We start from the raw sequence: 12,911 nt of genomic DNA, 5'->3' as shown, positions 1-12,911 counted from the left end.
TGCTCCTATGAGCATTTTCCAACCAAAATAAAAAGGACTAATAATTCTCATCTTCTCATCCTAAAGCAAACACTCTTCTCACCCTTATTCCATGGAAATGGGACCAAAATATAGAAGGCCTGTCATGAAGAATCCTCAACATCAGCTGCCACTGTTTGTACCATCTGATTGGCCTCAAAATCTTTATTCTGAAAAAATGTTTAAATAAAGGGAAAAGATTAAGTTTATGTAAGAAGAAGAGAATGAATCATGATCGTAAATATAGTGAGCATGGGTTCCAAGTTCCAACCTCATTCTTGTTTAACTGAGAATTATGTCCAGCCATGGACGCAGCTCTCGATAGGTCCCTAAGAGTTCCCTATGGTTCAGAAAATGCATGTCAACATATCAACAATGAAATCAAAATTAGTATATTGCAAATAATATAATTGAAGGAAATCAACCACAGTTGTTTAACTTTCTAGTTTTAAGATATTAATGTTCACTTGTAGAATAGAATTGAGAAAATAAAAAGAAAGAAACAAACTTGAGGTATAAACATGAATGTAATTCACCTTATTTGCCCACATAAGTCCACAAGCATTGCAGAGTGTTCTTGGCCCTTCAGGTCCACGTCGCATCATCGGTGTGCACTTCTCACTAATACCGCAGTGCCGACAACTGACATATTTTCGAAAAATATGGAAAGATGGACTTAAAACTTCTCAAATGGACTGAACTCATGATTTTCATTTTGAGCCATAAAATCCACACCATATAATCATTATCATTACAACAAGAAAGCCATTTTCCACATGGTGGGGTTGGCAACATCTAGAATAGAAATTCAATTTCTTTTTTACCCTCTTGTTCTCAAATGTACCGGTGGACTTACACGATATCTTGTTGGGATCCATTATTATCTGATGACCAGCTTTCATTTGCCCCCCAGTTTGCTGCACCTGATGCAGATTCATCATGATTGGGCTTAGAAGATGTAAACTGACCTTTATTTCTTTGCATCCTACAAAAGTCACTTGTCTTGTAAGCTACTACTGGTGCAAACATAACAAAATAATATTGCCAGTAGGGACATGGATTCGAGTATATGTTTAATTATATGATCAAGTAAGTGGACAGAAGGATATACAGAATCTTATATCCTATATTTACTATAATATTACATTTCACTAAGAAAGCTAGAGTTTTGGGTGAGTGTACATATCTATCAAGCCCCCATAAATGAGAAAATATTGAAAACAACAAAATAAAGCAAGAAGAATGGAATGTCGATTTGGGACAATTTAGAAACTCACTCGGAAAATAAAAATATAAGAGATCCTGCAAATGTATGATAATGATGACAAAGTTATTACATGAAAATTGAGATGAATGCAGGCTCTTGAAGGAACTTACCAATGTGTTCTGTTTCCACAGTTTAATGTTATCAACAACTTAAAGCATGTAGAAACATAAATTGAGTATAATAATTATCAAGCTACATTTTGGTACAAATATTCCAAGCAAGGTTTATGATAGTAAGCATCATACCTTAATGCTACTTCTTTACGAACAGTATAGCGAATTTTTTTGTCAAAATTTCTTTCTTTCCTTTTTTCACGAAATCTTAGCAATGAGGCTAATCTTTGAGGGACGCTAAACTTTTGTGGAGTACCAGTAAATCCCTGCTGAAATACTTCATGAGCCATATATTTTACAACCAAAAGACTATCGATCAAAATTAACGACATAAAGGTAGTACCTGATTACTTTGGTGGGGCAATATTGGCATGGCAGGCATAGTTGGAGGTACTTCACGGCCTCCCAATAGTAGTAGTACAGCTTGAACCTAAGAATGCATCCTAAGATTATCAGAATTGTTTTCTTCTATGGATCAAACTACATACAGGCAGTAGTCCACAATTTTACCGAAAATAGATCACTATTTGTCATAGACAGAAAAGAAAGGAAAAACCAAAGTACAAAAACCCAGGCAAATATAATAAATTTGTACATATAGTGACCCAAAAAACTAAAAAATTCTGTGCACTGTGCTGCCCCTACTGAATTTCCTTATAGCAATATTAGCCAAATAAACAGCTCAGGATCCACAAAGTAGGCACAAATTTTTCTACTTGATCATGACAAGAATTATACACCATGTATCCTTATTATTGAGCTGAACATAATTTTAATTATCTTAGGAACTAGTATTTGGTATTTACTAACAAAGAAAGCATGTCAAACAAAGCTCAAATCATGCATCATAGACTAAACATTAGGAGTAGTGCCATGTCAATGCAGAATGTAAAAAGCAACTCCGATAAGTTCATGCACCTTTTCCGGCGACACAGAGTCAAATACATAAACTTGGCCCTGAAAAGACAATGTAAGTTGATCCCCAACATCACCCCCTTGATCGATCATCGCCGTGTGATTCTCAGGGAGGTTTCCATGATTAGAAGGGATTTCACCTTCAACACTCTCACTTCCACCGCAGTTAGTATCATCACCATTATTCTGATCATCTTCCATCCCATTCCCGTTACTCATATGATGCAATCCATGATGCTCGTGTTCTTGCACGTATGGCACATGCATAGGATGCTGTCCCTCACTCATGTGTATCCGAGAATCACCCCCATGAATACCATCCATGGCACAAAAAGCTAAAACCACCTTCAAAAATTGCAGAAGGATTACTTAGACATAAAGGCAGGCAAATAAAACAAAACCAATGGTAACAAAAAAGGGAACCAAAGTATGGACCATGGAGAGCTTGAAATTCGTCCTGCAAACCAAGCTACTCATACATACAATCAGGAAATTGTATTGACATAACTACAAAAGCATCATCATCATAGTGAAGGAAATTGTGTAAATCATAATATTTTCTACCCAGTTAAAGTAAATTAAACTGTTGTAACTTCAGCTGAGTTTTCAGCTAAAAGTACAATCTTTTAACACCAAACAATAATCAGATAAACACCAAACACTATATGAGCACCTCACAAATTCAATCAAACAATCCATAACAGATTTCCTTGAATTGAACAAAAGGGTATTATAAAAAACAAAACTTTTTTGGTATTAGGGGAAGGGACCAACAGTTGAGGCAATTGGTAGAGAGTGAGTTGATCCGCACAAGAGCCCAGAATCAAAACAGAAACCTTCTTCAAGCTTCGAAATTTGAAGTAATGGAAAAAAGGGGTCGGATTTGAGGTTCGGGACAAGGAAGGAAGTGAAGAAAGAAGATGATGATGATGATGAAGAGAGAGCAACTCTTGTATTATGAAATGGAAAGGTTATGTTTTGATGCTTTGGTTTGTGTGGGTTTGGGTTGAGAAGAGGGAAGAGATGATGAGATCAGGAGAGGGACAAGGAGACAGTGCTTTGTTGCAAGTCAAAAAAATTTCACAAACCCAAAAAAAATTTCATCATTAATGTTATGTGAATGAGTGAATCTGTAACTTCATGACCCCACACCACCCTGCTAATAATGCTAATTTTTTATTTTTAATTTAATTCACATTTTCTTTGTGTATTTTTCAATTGGGTAAAGTATATTTTTTATCTTTGAAATTTGTCAAAAGTTTTAAAAATACCTCTAAGTTTTATTTTGTTTTAATTTTGTCTCATAAGTTTTTGATTTGCATCAAATATACTTCTAACGGCTAATTTTTCAAAAAATTTAAGATCAATTCAACAACAATTTCACAAGAACAACCCTCAACATAAGCAAATCAAGCATAATTTTCATGTATTATTGTTATATTAGTCTTACATTTTTTAAAAATTTAGTCGCCGAAGGTATATTTAATGCAAATCGAAAACTTTTAGGACAAAATTAAAACAAAATAAAATTTAGGGATATTTTTAAAACTTTTGTGAAACTTTAGAAACAAAAAATATACTTTACCCTTTTCAATTTAATTTTAACGTATGCTATGTATTTATCCTTGGTACTTTTTTCACTTGTTCTCACGTGGATCAGGCACTCATTTTCATGTATGGTATAAGAAATTAAGAATTCCATTCACTAAAAATAATTACATTTGTTAGGTTAAAGATTTTTGCAAACTATAATTTTGAATTAAGAGTATATTTGAACCTGAGTTTAGGAATGTAGAGCAAGAAATATGAAGCTGTTCATCCTCATATTTTAGAGAATTTATTTTTGTTGGTGAAAGTGTAATTACAAGAATTCCATGCTTAATTAATTTGGGATTTAATGAAGGAGTTTAAAAAAGTTTTATACGATTATTTAATTATATTATTATATTATGCTTAAAAATGAGTTATTTTTAGTATGACTAATTATTTATATAAAATTATTTTATGAAAAAAATTTTAGAAATTAGTATTTTTATTAAAATTTAATCAATATTTAACCGTTAAGAAAAGAGTATATGCCAATGAGTTATAACTCAAATGGCATAGTCTCCTCATATTCAATTAAGAGGTTGTAGATTCGAGTCTTCTATCTTTAGTAAAAAAAAAAAAAGTGTATAATCTCACATCATTAGATATAATCCGCTCCTCATCTTGTGTTTAGTAAATAAAAAAAGATCATGTGTTTGTGCTAGTAGCTTTTAAAAGATCAGAATATTTTTTAAACTATAAGTGGAGCTTTTTAAAGTTAGCTTATACTTTTTAAAATTTAAAAGTCTAATATAACTTCATTTATTAACTAATTTTTAAATTTAACGTTTAAATTTGTGTTTTTTATAGTAATTTTAAATTTTAAAAATTATTTTATCAAATATAATTGTTGTTGCTTGTATTTATTAAAAGTCAATTTTAATTTGATTTATCAAATATAAATGGTATATTTTTTAAAAAAGCTATCTTTTAAAAGTTAAATTTTATAAGCTACTTTTGAAAAATAAAAATTTTACCAAACTAAACTTAAAAATATTAATAATGATTAATTGATGGTTACAAATCACAAAATATTATAAGCACTAACCTTTAAATTTAGAGAGGTATTTAAATTTGAATCAAATTATAATTTATACACTTTGTAGAATGTAAATGTAATCATTTTAACAAATAAAAATGGTATATGAACTTATTTAGAGTGAAAAAAAAATTGCTTACATATGTTGAGGGATTGCTCATGTCAAAAACTTCAATTTTGCTTTCTCGTTTCATTCATCTGTCAAGGTTTTGTGAAGACCAAAAAAATTGTTTTCTTAACAAAAACTTTGGATATCTTACATCTTCAATTTCCTCCTATGTAGCAAAGACCCACTTTTTCTAAGCTAACTCCAAAACTGCCAACTAACTTAACGAACTTTCTTTATTTAGAAATTAGAAGTCCTCTAGGAGCTTTAAGTTGGATCTTTTTTACTTATTATTTCTAACAAATATTGTATTGCAACCCAACAAAATTATTCATTCTATGGTGTAGAAGTAAATTTAATTAATTCATTGCTTATGTACATAATTATTTATTTTCATTTTATGTTTTAATGTTATATGAAAATTAAGATGAATAGCTATATTTATATAATTCATATTAAATATGAACATTATAAAATCGATTTAAGTTAGTCGAATGATGAATTCACTTGATCAATAGTAAACCTGCTTTAAATAAATTAATTTTTAATTTGTAAGTTAAAAGATATGTTTTAAAGAAAACGAAAGCATTAAAAAGATCTTTTACGATTCAATATGTTTTTACTAGATATTACGAAATTACTCTTTGAATACTATTCCTGATGAGCAAGAAGTGTTTTGGTTATTTTTGTTTTAAAATAATAATTTGTACTTGTATTTATAAAAATTTACATATAAAATATATATAATTTATATTTATATTTATCATAGCTTACACGAATTAATATAATTTGTAATTATAATTTGGTTTAATTATTCTGTTGGTTTTTATAGTTTCGTGAAATTTTTAATTAGGTTCTTATATTTTTTTTAATTAAGTTCCTGCACTAATTTTTTTTTCAATTAAGTCCCTCTTAGTAGTAATTGACTTAATTTTATAGGGACCCAACTAAAAAAAATTGGTATAGGGACCTAAATAAAAGAAAAAAAAGTGTAGGAACCCAAATAAAAAAAATTAGTACAAAGACTCAATTAAAAGAAAAAAAATATAGGAACCTAATTAAAAATTTTGCGAAATTATAGTAGGGTTTTTGTGGGAAGAAAAAATGAAAAATTGACTTGGAAGTTGGAAGAGAGTTTGATGGGACCCATATCCATATGGTTGATCAGCTTGACCAATGCCCCATTCAATTCGAGTCTTCCCCTTTCCCCTCTTCTCATGTCTTCACACTTCACTTTGCAATTCCATATTTTAGCTCAATTTTCGTTTTTTTTTTTTTTACAATTATTATATTAATTAAATAAATTTGGGTAGCAGGCAGCATCATCATCATCTTTGTTCTTATTCTTAGCTTCACCAATTACATTTTCAGTTACTGTATTTTATTATTAATATATTATTACAAAGAAGAAGAAGAAGAAGAATAGATAAACCCTTAAAGTTCCTTTCTTTTTTCTCTGCGATTCGCACTTCACAACCGCAACTCCAACCCAACCACAAAGGACAACAACAAAAGCGTGAATTTCAAGGAAGAAAAGCTTTTGGAGTTAAAGTCCAAAACTTTGTTTAGATCTTTGGTTGTTCGGGGTGGTTGGGAATGGCGAGAGCTAGCAGATCAGTGACGAGTAGCGGAAAGTGGAAGTATTGCAACCCTGCCTATTACCTGAAGCGACCAAAGCGTTTGGCTGTGCTCTTCATCGTTTTTGTTTGTGCCTCTTTTATTGTTTGGGATCGTCAAACTCTAGTCAGAGAGCACGAGGTACTCTACTTTTTTGGATTAGAAACATCCCTGATTTCCTTAATTTTGGCAACTAACTTGTTTTCGGATGAATGGATCTGATATGGATTATTTTTGGTAGCAGTTAGTTGTGGAAATTCAGTAGACTTCATTTATGACTATAATCCATGTTAGCTGAAAGGTTGGTGCCATAAAGGCTTGTTTGTTTGTTAATAATGGTGGTGTGGGATTCAGTAGACATGATTTAGGATCTGATGCTATGGGATTGTTTGATTCATGTATCCTATCTCAGACCCACTTTGTGGAAGTTGACTTGTTATTGTTTGGTGTGTTGGAATTCTGTGGAAGTTGACTAGTGTGAATGTTGATTGATTTGTGAAGATAGGCAGTATAGTTGGGACATTTCATATTTGGAAAAGTGGAAGGGTAGGTCTGTTATGGCAAAGTTCAGACATGGGTGAGAACAAGGCTTTTATTAGGTTATATATTCTCTTTCATTTTTGTTTTCATTTCCTATTCAAATTTCTTTTTAAGGGAAGCTGAAATCCTTTTGGTTTTTGCATAAGTTCATTTTGCAGCCATTATTAATTGTTCTGTGAAATGCAGGTAGAAGTTGAGGAGTTACGGAAAGAAATTACTGATATGCAAAATCGGGTAAGAAGATGTAAAGCGCCTAACTTTTTGTACATTTGTTTTAGTCTTTAGTTCACTAAAAGATTCATTGTATGTTGCAATTCACAAGAAACAAACACAAATAACAAAATGACCAGATATGTTCCGTGTTGTCCGCATCAATCCCGCATCAAACTGATTGAAATCCATAGTTTAAATTCTCATTCTCCATTCAATCAGCTAAATCCTCATCTTTTGATATTAATTACACTTTTTTTGGGTCTGTTTGTATACAGCACAGGTTTCTTATTCGGTTAATATATTATTTTGTCATGAGAAATATTTTTCAATTCTAATAATATGCTATTTCGGGGAGTAAGCAATTGGTCTTGTTTCAGTTGGAAGTGCTAAGTAATGCCCATGGTGGTAAAGTTGGGGAAGTTGCCTTAAGGAGGAAAACTACCAAGTCTAGTAAAGAGGTCGTAGATGATCCAGTTGACATGGAGAGAAGAGAAAAAGTAAAAGAAGCTATGCTTCATGCTTGGGGATCTTATGAGAAGTATGCATGGGGCCAAGATGAACTTCAGGTATTTTTTTCCCAGATTAGAAGTATGGTAATTATGTATGAACAATCAACTTTAAAGCTTTTGGTCTAAAGTTAGTAGTTCAGCTTCTTTCTTTTGAATATGACACTACTTTGGTGTTTTTTGCAGTGCCTGATTTTGTTTACTATTTTTTACTGCAATGCAAACAAGTTATTTTTTCTTTAAATTTGAATATTTTATAACTATTTCCCCCCTTGGTGATGCCAGCCTCAGTCAAAGAGTGGTGTCAACAGTTTTGGAGGTCTTGGGGCAACTTTAATAGATTCACTTGATACACTATACATCATGGGTCTTGATCAACAGTTTCAAAAAGCCCGAGAGTGAGTGTAGCTTTACTCTGTACATGAGCATGTTATAGTTACTATCGCAATTCTTTTTTCCCTTGCTTTAATCACATCTCTATATTTGTTTGGAATTAATAGGGGCTAACTTGTATAACAAGTTATATATGGGGGAAAAGAATAATCTGCATCTAGGGTAGAAATTTCTTTTATTTTATTTTTTGTTTTCCTCTCTTCGATTTGTTGCTCTCCTAGAGGCACATTCCATGGTGATGGTGTCTTAACTAGTAGTTTTTTATGTCTATATATACATATAGTTCTTTTTAACTTTGCGCTGTAGGCCCCGTCAAAATAAAAAAAAAAACTGTTCTTTTTAACTATATTCCTGAAATCTTCCTGAATTTATATGTGGAATTTTCTTAGATTTGTTTCAATTGTTTGCTATGCTACTCTGTTTGATTTTTAATTTTTATGGTGGTTATTCTTTATTGTATTCATTGTCATATTAACTTATTCGGACATTATTCTGATAGTTGGGTTGCAAACACTTTGGACTTCAACAAGGATTATGAAGCAAGCGTTTTTGAGACAACCATAAGGTAGTTTCATATGTTTGGTTTACTTTGCAATTAAAAGTTCATTCCCGATTTCAAAAACTCAGTTTCTGTAACTAAAAATTGTGTTCATTTTTTCTGGGGCGACTATTTCCACTAAAATCCAGAGTAGTAGGAGGCCTTCTTAGTGCATATGATCTTTCGGGGGACAAAGTTTTCCTCGACAAGGCTAAAGATATAGCTGACAGATTGCTTCCTGCTTGGGATACATCTACCGGAATTCCTTATAACATCATCAACTTATCACACGGACGTGCACACAATCCTAGTTGGACCGGCGTAAGTACAATTCTACGTATGTCATTCTTAACGATATACAATTGGGGTATTACATTTGTGGATTGTACTCCTTCATTATAACTAACCTCCCATTGTTTTAAATTTTATTACTAGATGGCTTCATGGGTCTATATCTTAACTTCTAAGGTTGGGTACTGAGGTTAAAAGCCATTTTTGAAGTTTCATAGTCATTTTTGGTGTGAAATTGACTGCTAGCCTGATGAAATTGGATATGCTATTTAGGATTAGGATCGTGTTAGATTAGGTTTCAACTTAAGCGAAGGCTTTTTTATTTATTTATTTATTTATTTATTTATTTTGATATCCTTATACTATTTGACTTTCGGGCCTGTGTTAGTTTTTTATTCCTAGCTGTTTTTTTATAAGTCAATATTATTAGTGTCTCCAATTCCCTTTTGTCTTCATTTTTCGCAGGGTGACAGTATTTTGGCAGATTCTGGCACCGAACAACTAGAATTCATTGCTCTATCTCAAAGGACTGGGGACCCAAAGTATCAGCAGAAGGTTTTTAACTGATTCTATGTTTCTTCATTTCCTTAATGTGAAACAAAAGGGTGGGTGTATCAACATTTTTGTTGGTAAAAATCAGATATATTCACCTACGTGATATTTGAGCATGGATAAAGGCATCAGTAATATACTTAAGGCTGTGATTTGTATGTTACCTATTCTTCTGGCAATGCACTGATTGGTCGGCACCCTACTTTTTCAGGTTGAGAATGTAATAACACAACTTAATAAAACTTTTCCTGATGATGGGTTACTTCCTATCTACATCAATCCTCACAGTGGAAGGGCTGGATACTCTCCTGTCACCTTTGGTGCCATGGGTGATAGGTATTAACACTCTTTTGCATGAGATGAGCACAGAAAAATTCTGTGTATTGTTAACTTTTTCGACTCGTCTTGCTGTATATTTATTTATTTGGTGTGCATCATATCTCATTGCAGTTTTTATGAATACCTCCTCAAAGTTTGGATACAGGGGAATAAAACTTCAGCTGTAAAACTTTATAGGTGAGAATAATGCCCCTACTTTATTACATATTTTCATGTTTGGGCTGAACTGTTAATTGATATGGGTTCAGGCTGAAATCCATTTGTTATTGCAACGGCCGTTGAGATGGAATTTTGTATTCCTTAATTTATGAAAGAATCTTTCAGATGCCAATCTTTAAAGTTCTATAGTTGAAGACATTTCAGATTTCATCTTTATATTAAGGTCGATTGTTTAGGGTTTAATGATTTAGAAGTTTAAATGTTTCGTAACTGATTATTTTTCCCCTCCAATTGGTAAAACAGAGAAATGTGGGAGAAATCAATGAAAGGTCTGTTAAGTTTGGTTAGGAGATCAACACCGTCTTCTTTTACTTATCTATGTGAGAAGAATGGAGGATATCTCACAGACAAAGTATGATATTGAATCAAAATACTGGGATTGTCGCACTTAGTATTTTTTATAACATGATTTCATTCGCCCGAGTATATCTGCAGATGGATGAACTAGCATGCTTTGCTCCAGGGATGGTTGCTTTGGGATCATTTGGTTATGGCGCTGAAGACTCTCAGAAGTTCCTGTCCCTAGCAGAAGAGGTATATTTTATTTGCAACTTTTTTAGTTTTTGGTTCTTTGCAAATGGTTTTGTGATTTCCAGTGGAGTCTGATTACATTTTATTTTCTTTGCAGCTTGCTTGGACATGCTATAACTTCTATCAATCGACCCCAACAAAATTGGCTGGAGAGAACTATTTCTTTCATGATGGCCAGGTTAGTTGTTAATTATTCGTGCACTTATGACGAGCAATTTGAAAATTCGGAGTGATCTGAAATTTATGTTTGAATTTAAGGACATGAGTGTGGGTACGTCATGGAATATACTGAGGCCGGAGACAGTCGAGTCACTCTTTTACCTCTGGCGTCTAACTGGCAATAAGACATACCAGGAATGGGGTTGGAATATATTTCAAGCTTTTGAGAAGAACTCGCGCGTAGAGTCAGGCTACGTTGGACTGAAGGATGTAAGCACACCTCAAGTTCATGTTTGATCAAGTGTTTTGCATTCGCATTTTAGTGTTTGATAATGCATATATCCATGGCAGCTACTCATATTCTACAGTTGTCACTTCTCAGGTGAATAGCGGCGTGAAAGACAACATGATGCAAAGCTTCTTCCTTGCGGAGACACTGAAGTATCTTTATCTTCTGTTTTCGCCTCCGACAGTGATCCCATTAGATCAATGGGTGTTCAATACGGAGGCGCACCCTCTGCGGATTGTGCAAAGGAACGAAGGGGGGTCTGTTGGGAACTCAAATGAGAAGCAAAAGCCTTCTTTTAGAATAGGTGGCAGGAAAGAAGGAAGGTCAGGTTAGATCTCTCCATATTTGTCTCTATCATTGCCGGAGACCACCCCATTTTGCCGGGATTCGAGAAACGCAGTTTGATCCCTTTATAGAGAGCTTAGAAGATGCTGCTGGCATTTCCTCAATTGAGTGGGAAGGGGTTCATTCTGCTTAGCAGGTGGGATGTTATATTATATATAGGAAATCAAAACGTTTTATTCTTGAAAATTTATGAAGGAATACATTTGTGTGATTCACAAGCATAAATTGCTGAGTTTTATGTATTTGAGGCATATCTTTTATACTCACATTCGCTAGTGTAGACAGTTCCTTTCGCAGTTTCGCCAAATGCCAATGTCTTCTTTGGTTGGACACTGTTAAGACAATGAAATATTTTACTTTTAAATCAGATAATTAAGTGAAATAATTATACAGTCAATGGAGGCTCAGCATGATCAAATTAACTTGAGGTCGAGAGTTTCAAACAAAATTAATATATTTAAATTTTCTTGAATTGAAAAATTGAAAGCTGTCTTAATAATGGGCTCGAATTGTCTTAGTTGACTTTTGCTGAACATTATAATATTATATACATTTAGTTTAGCTTGACCGAAAAAAAAAAAAATAGATCAAAGAAAATCATGTCGAGTGTATGATAATAGTCGAGAGTATATTCTCTTAATTCAATAAATCTATAAGCTCGAGAGTGTGCACATTTTTTTTTTAATATGGGATTAACAATGATGTTTTTTTAAATTGTGATAATCGAACCGTTCGGTTTTTAAAAGGTACAAAAATCGGACTGTTCGATTTTTGTACTCAGATCGTCTGATTTGTGTTTAAAAAATTAAAAAAATTTTGGACTTTGTATATTTCGGTCCGATCTATGTACTTCAAATTTTTTAATTTTTTAAACACAAATTGGTGAGTTTGATAGGTTGTAACCCAAATTTTTTAAATTTTGTAAACACACTCCTGATTTGTGTATCTCCCAACTTCCATAATTTTAAAAAATACAAAAAATTATCATATTAAAATATAACCCTCGTCCTACTTCCATATCCAAATTTTGTAGCTGAGAGCGTGAGCTGAGAAAACTGAAAAGTTGCAACAGTAACATTTTTCTCCGAATAATGGAGGAATATTCATTCATTCCGCACCATTCTTGGTAATATTCTTCACTCTTCACTTGAGTCTCCAAAGTTGTTCACCAGAAATCAAATCCCTAATATTCATCAATTGTATTGTATTAATGCGAATATCATATTACTACCTTGCTCGCTCTCGTCTTCTTCTTCGCCACTCTTCCATTCTCAACCAACAACCTTCACTGCCTTCTTCGCACCCTCCAAACACCAAATCCTATTCTTCTAAGA

General features: G+C 32.8%; 3 protein-coding genes across 5 annotated transcripts in view; 2 read left to right on the top strand and 1 right to left on the bottom strand.

Annotated features, from left to right (window-relative positions):
- Positions 15-3,441, bottom strand: LOC107618680 (GATA transcription factor 28). Of its 3 annotated transcripts, none has more exons than XM_016320809.2 (8): positions 3,088-3,441; positions 2,317-2,648; positions 1,742-1,828; positions 1,531-1,667; positions 875-1,003; positions 555-660; positions 290-358; positions 15-188 (listed from the first exon to the last, which is right to left on the bottom strand). In XM_016320809.2, the coding sequence occupies exons 2-8, from the start codon at positions 2,635-2,637 to the stop codon at positions 123-125; spliced, it is 915 nt and encodes a 304-aa protein (XP_016176295.1). In that variant the 5' UTR covers positions 2,638-2,648; positions 3,088-3,441; the 3' UTR covers positions 15-122. The 3 variants fall into 3 exon arrangements, with proteins under 3 accessions (XP_016176295.1, XP_016176296.1, XP_020966214.1); XM_016320810.2 differs by having other exon boundaries at positions 1,531-1,664; positions 2,317-2,658; positions 3,088-3,440; XM_021110555.1 differs by lacking the exon at positions 15-188 and having other exon boundaries at positions 290-380; positions 2,317-2,658.
- Positions 6,200-11,944, top strand: LOC107618164 (mannosyl-oligosaccharide 1,2-alpha-mannosidase MNS1). Its single transcript, XM_016320130.2, has 14 exons — positions 6,200-6,803; positions 7,389-7,436; positions 7,793-7,981; positions 8,207-8,319; positions 8,814-8,879; positions 9,002-9,173; positions 9,609-9,698; positions 9,907-10,031; positions 10,146-10,211; positions 10,497-10,605; positions 10,689-10,787; positions 10,882-10,962; positions 11,043-11,213; positions 11,326-11,944. Exons 1-14 carry the CDS (start codon positions 6,642-6,644, stop codon positions 11,563-11,565), a joined length of 1,731 nt encoding a protein of 576 aa, XP_016175616.1. The 5' UTR covers positions 6,200-6,641; the 3' UTR covers positions 11,566-11,944.
- Positions 12,606-12,911, top strand: part of LOC107617510 (metal tolerance protein C4) — a gene marked incomplete in the record, with an annotated part of 4,024 nt that continues 3,718 nt past the window's right edge. Inside the window, 1 exon segment of the mRNA XM_021110553.1 lies at positions 12,606-12,862. Within this exon segment, the coding sequence (XP_020966212.1) occupies positions 12,788-12,862 (75 nt within the window).

The sequence above is a fragment of the Arachis ipaensis genome, chromosome B09, assembly GCF_000816755.2.
Source record: "Arachis ipaensis cultivar K30076 chromosome B09, Araip1.1, whole genome shotgun sequence".
Lineage (NCBI taxonomy): Eukaryota > Viridiplantae > Streptophyta > Magnoliopsida > Fabales > Fabaceae > Arachis > Arachis ipaensis.
The sequence above is the reverse complement of the archived record's forward strand: the minus strand, read 5'-3'. Positions and strand labels throughout refer to the sequence as shown.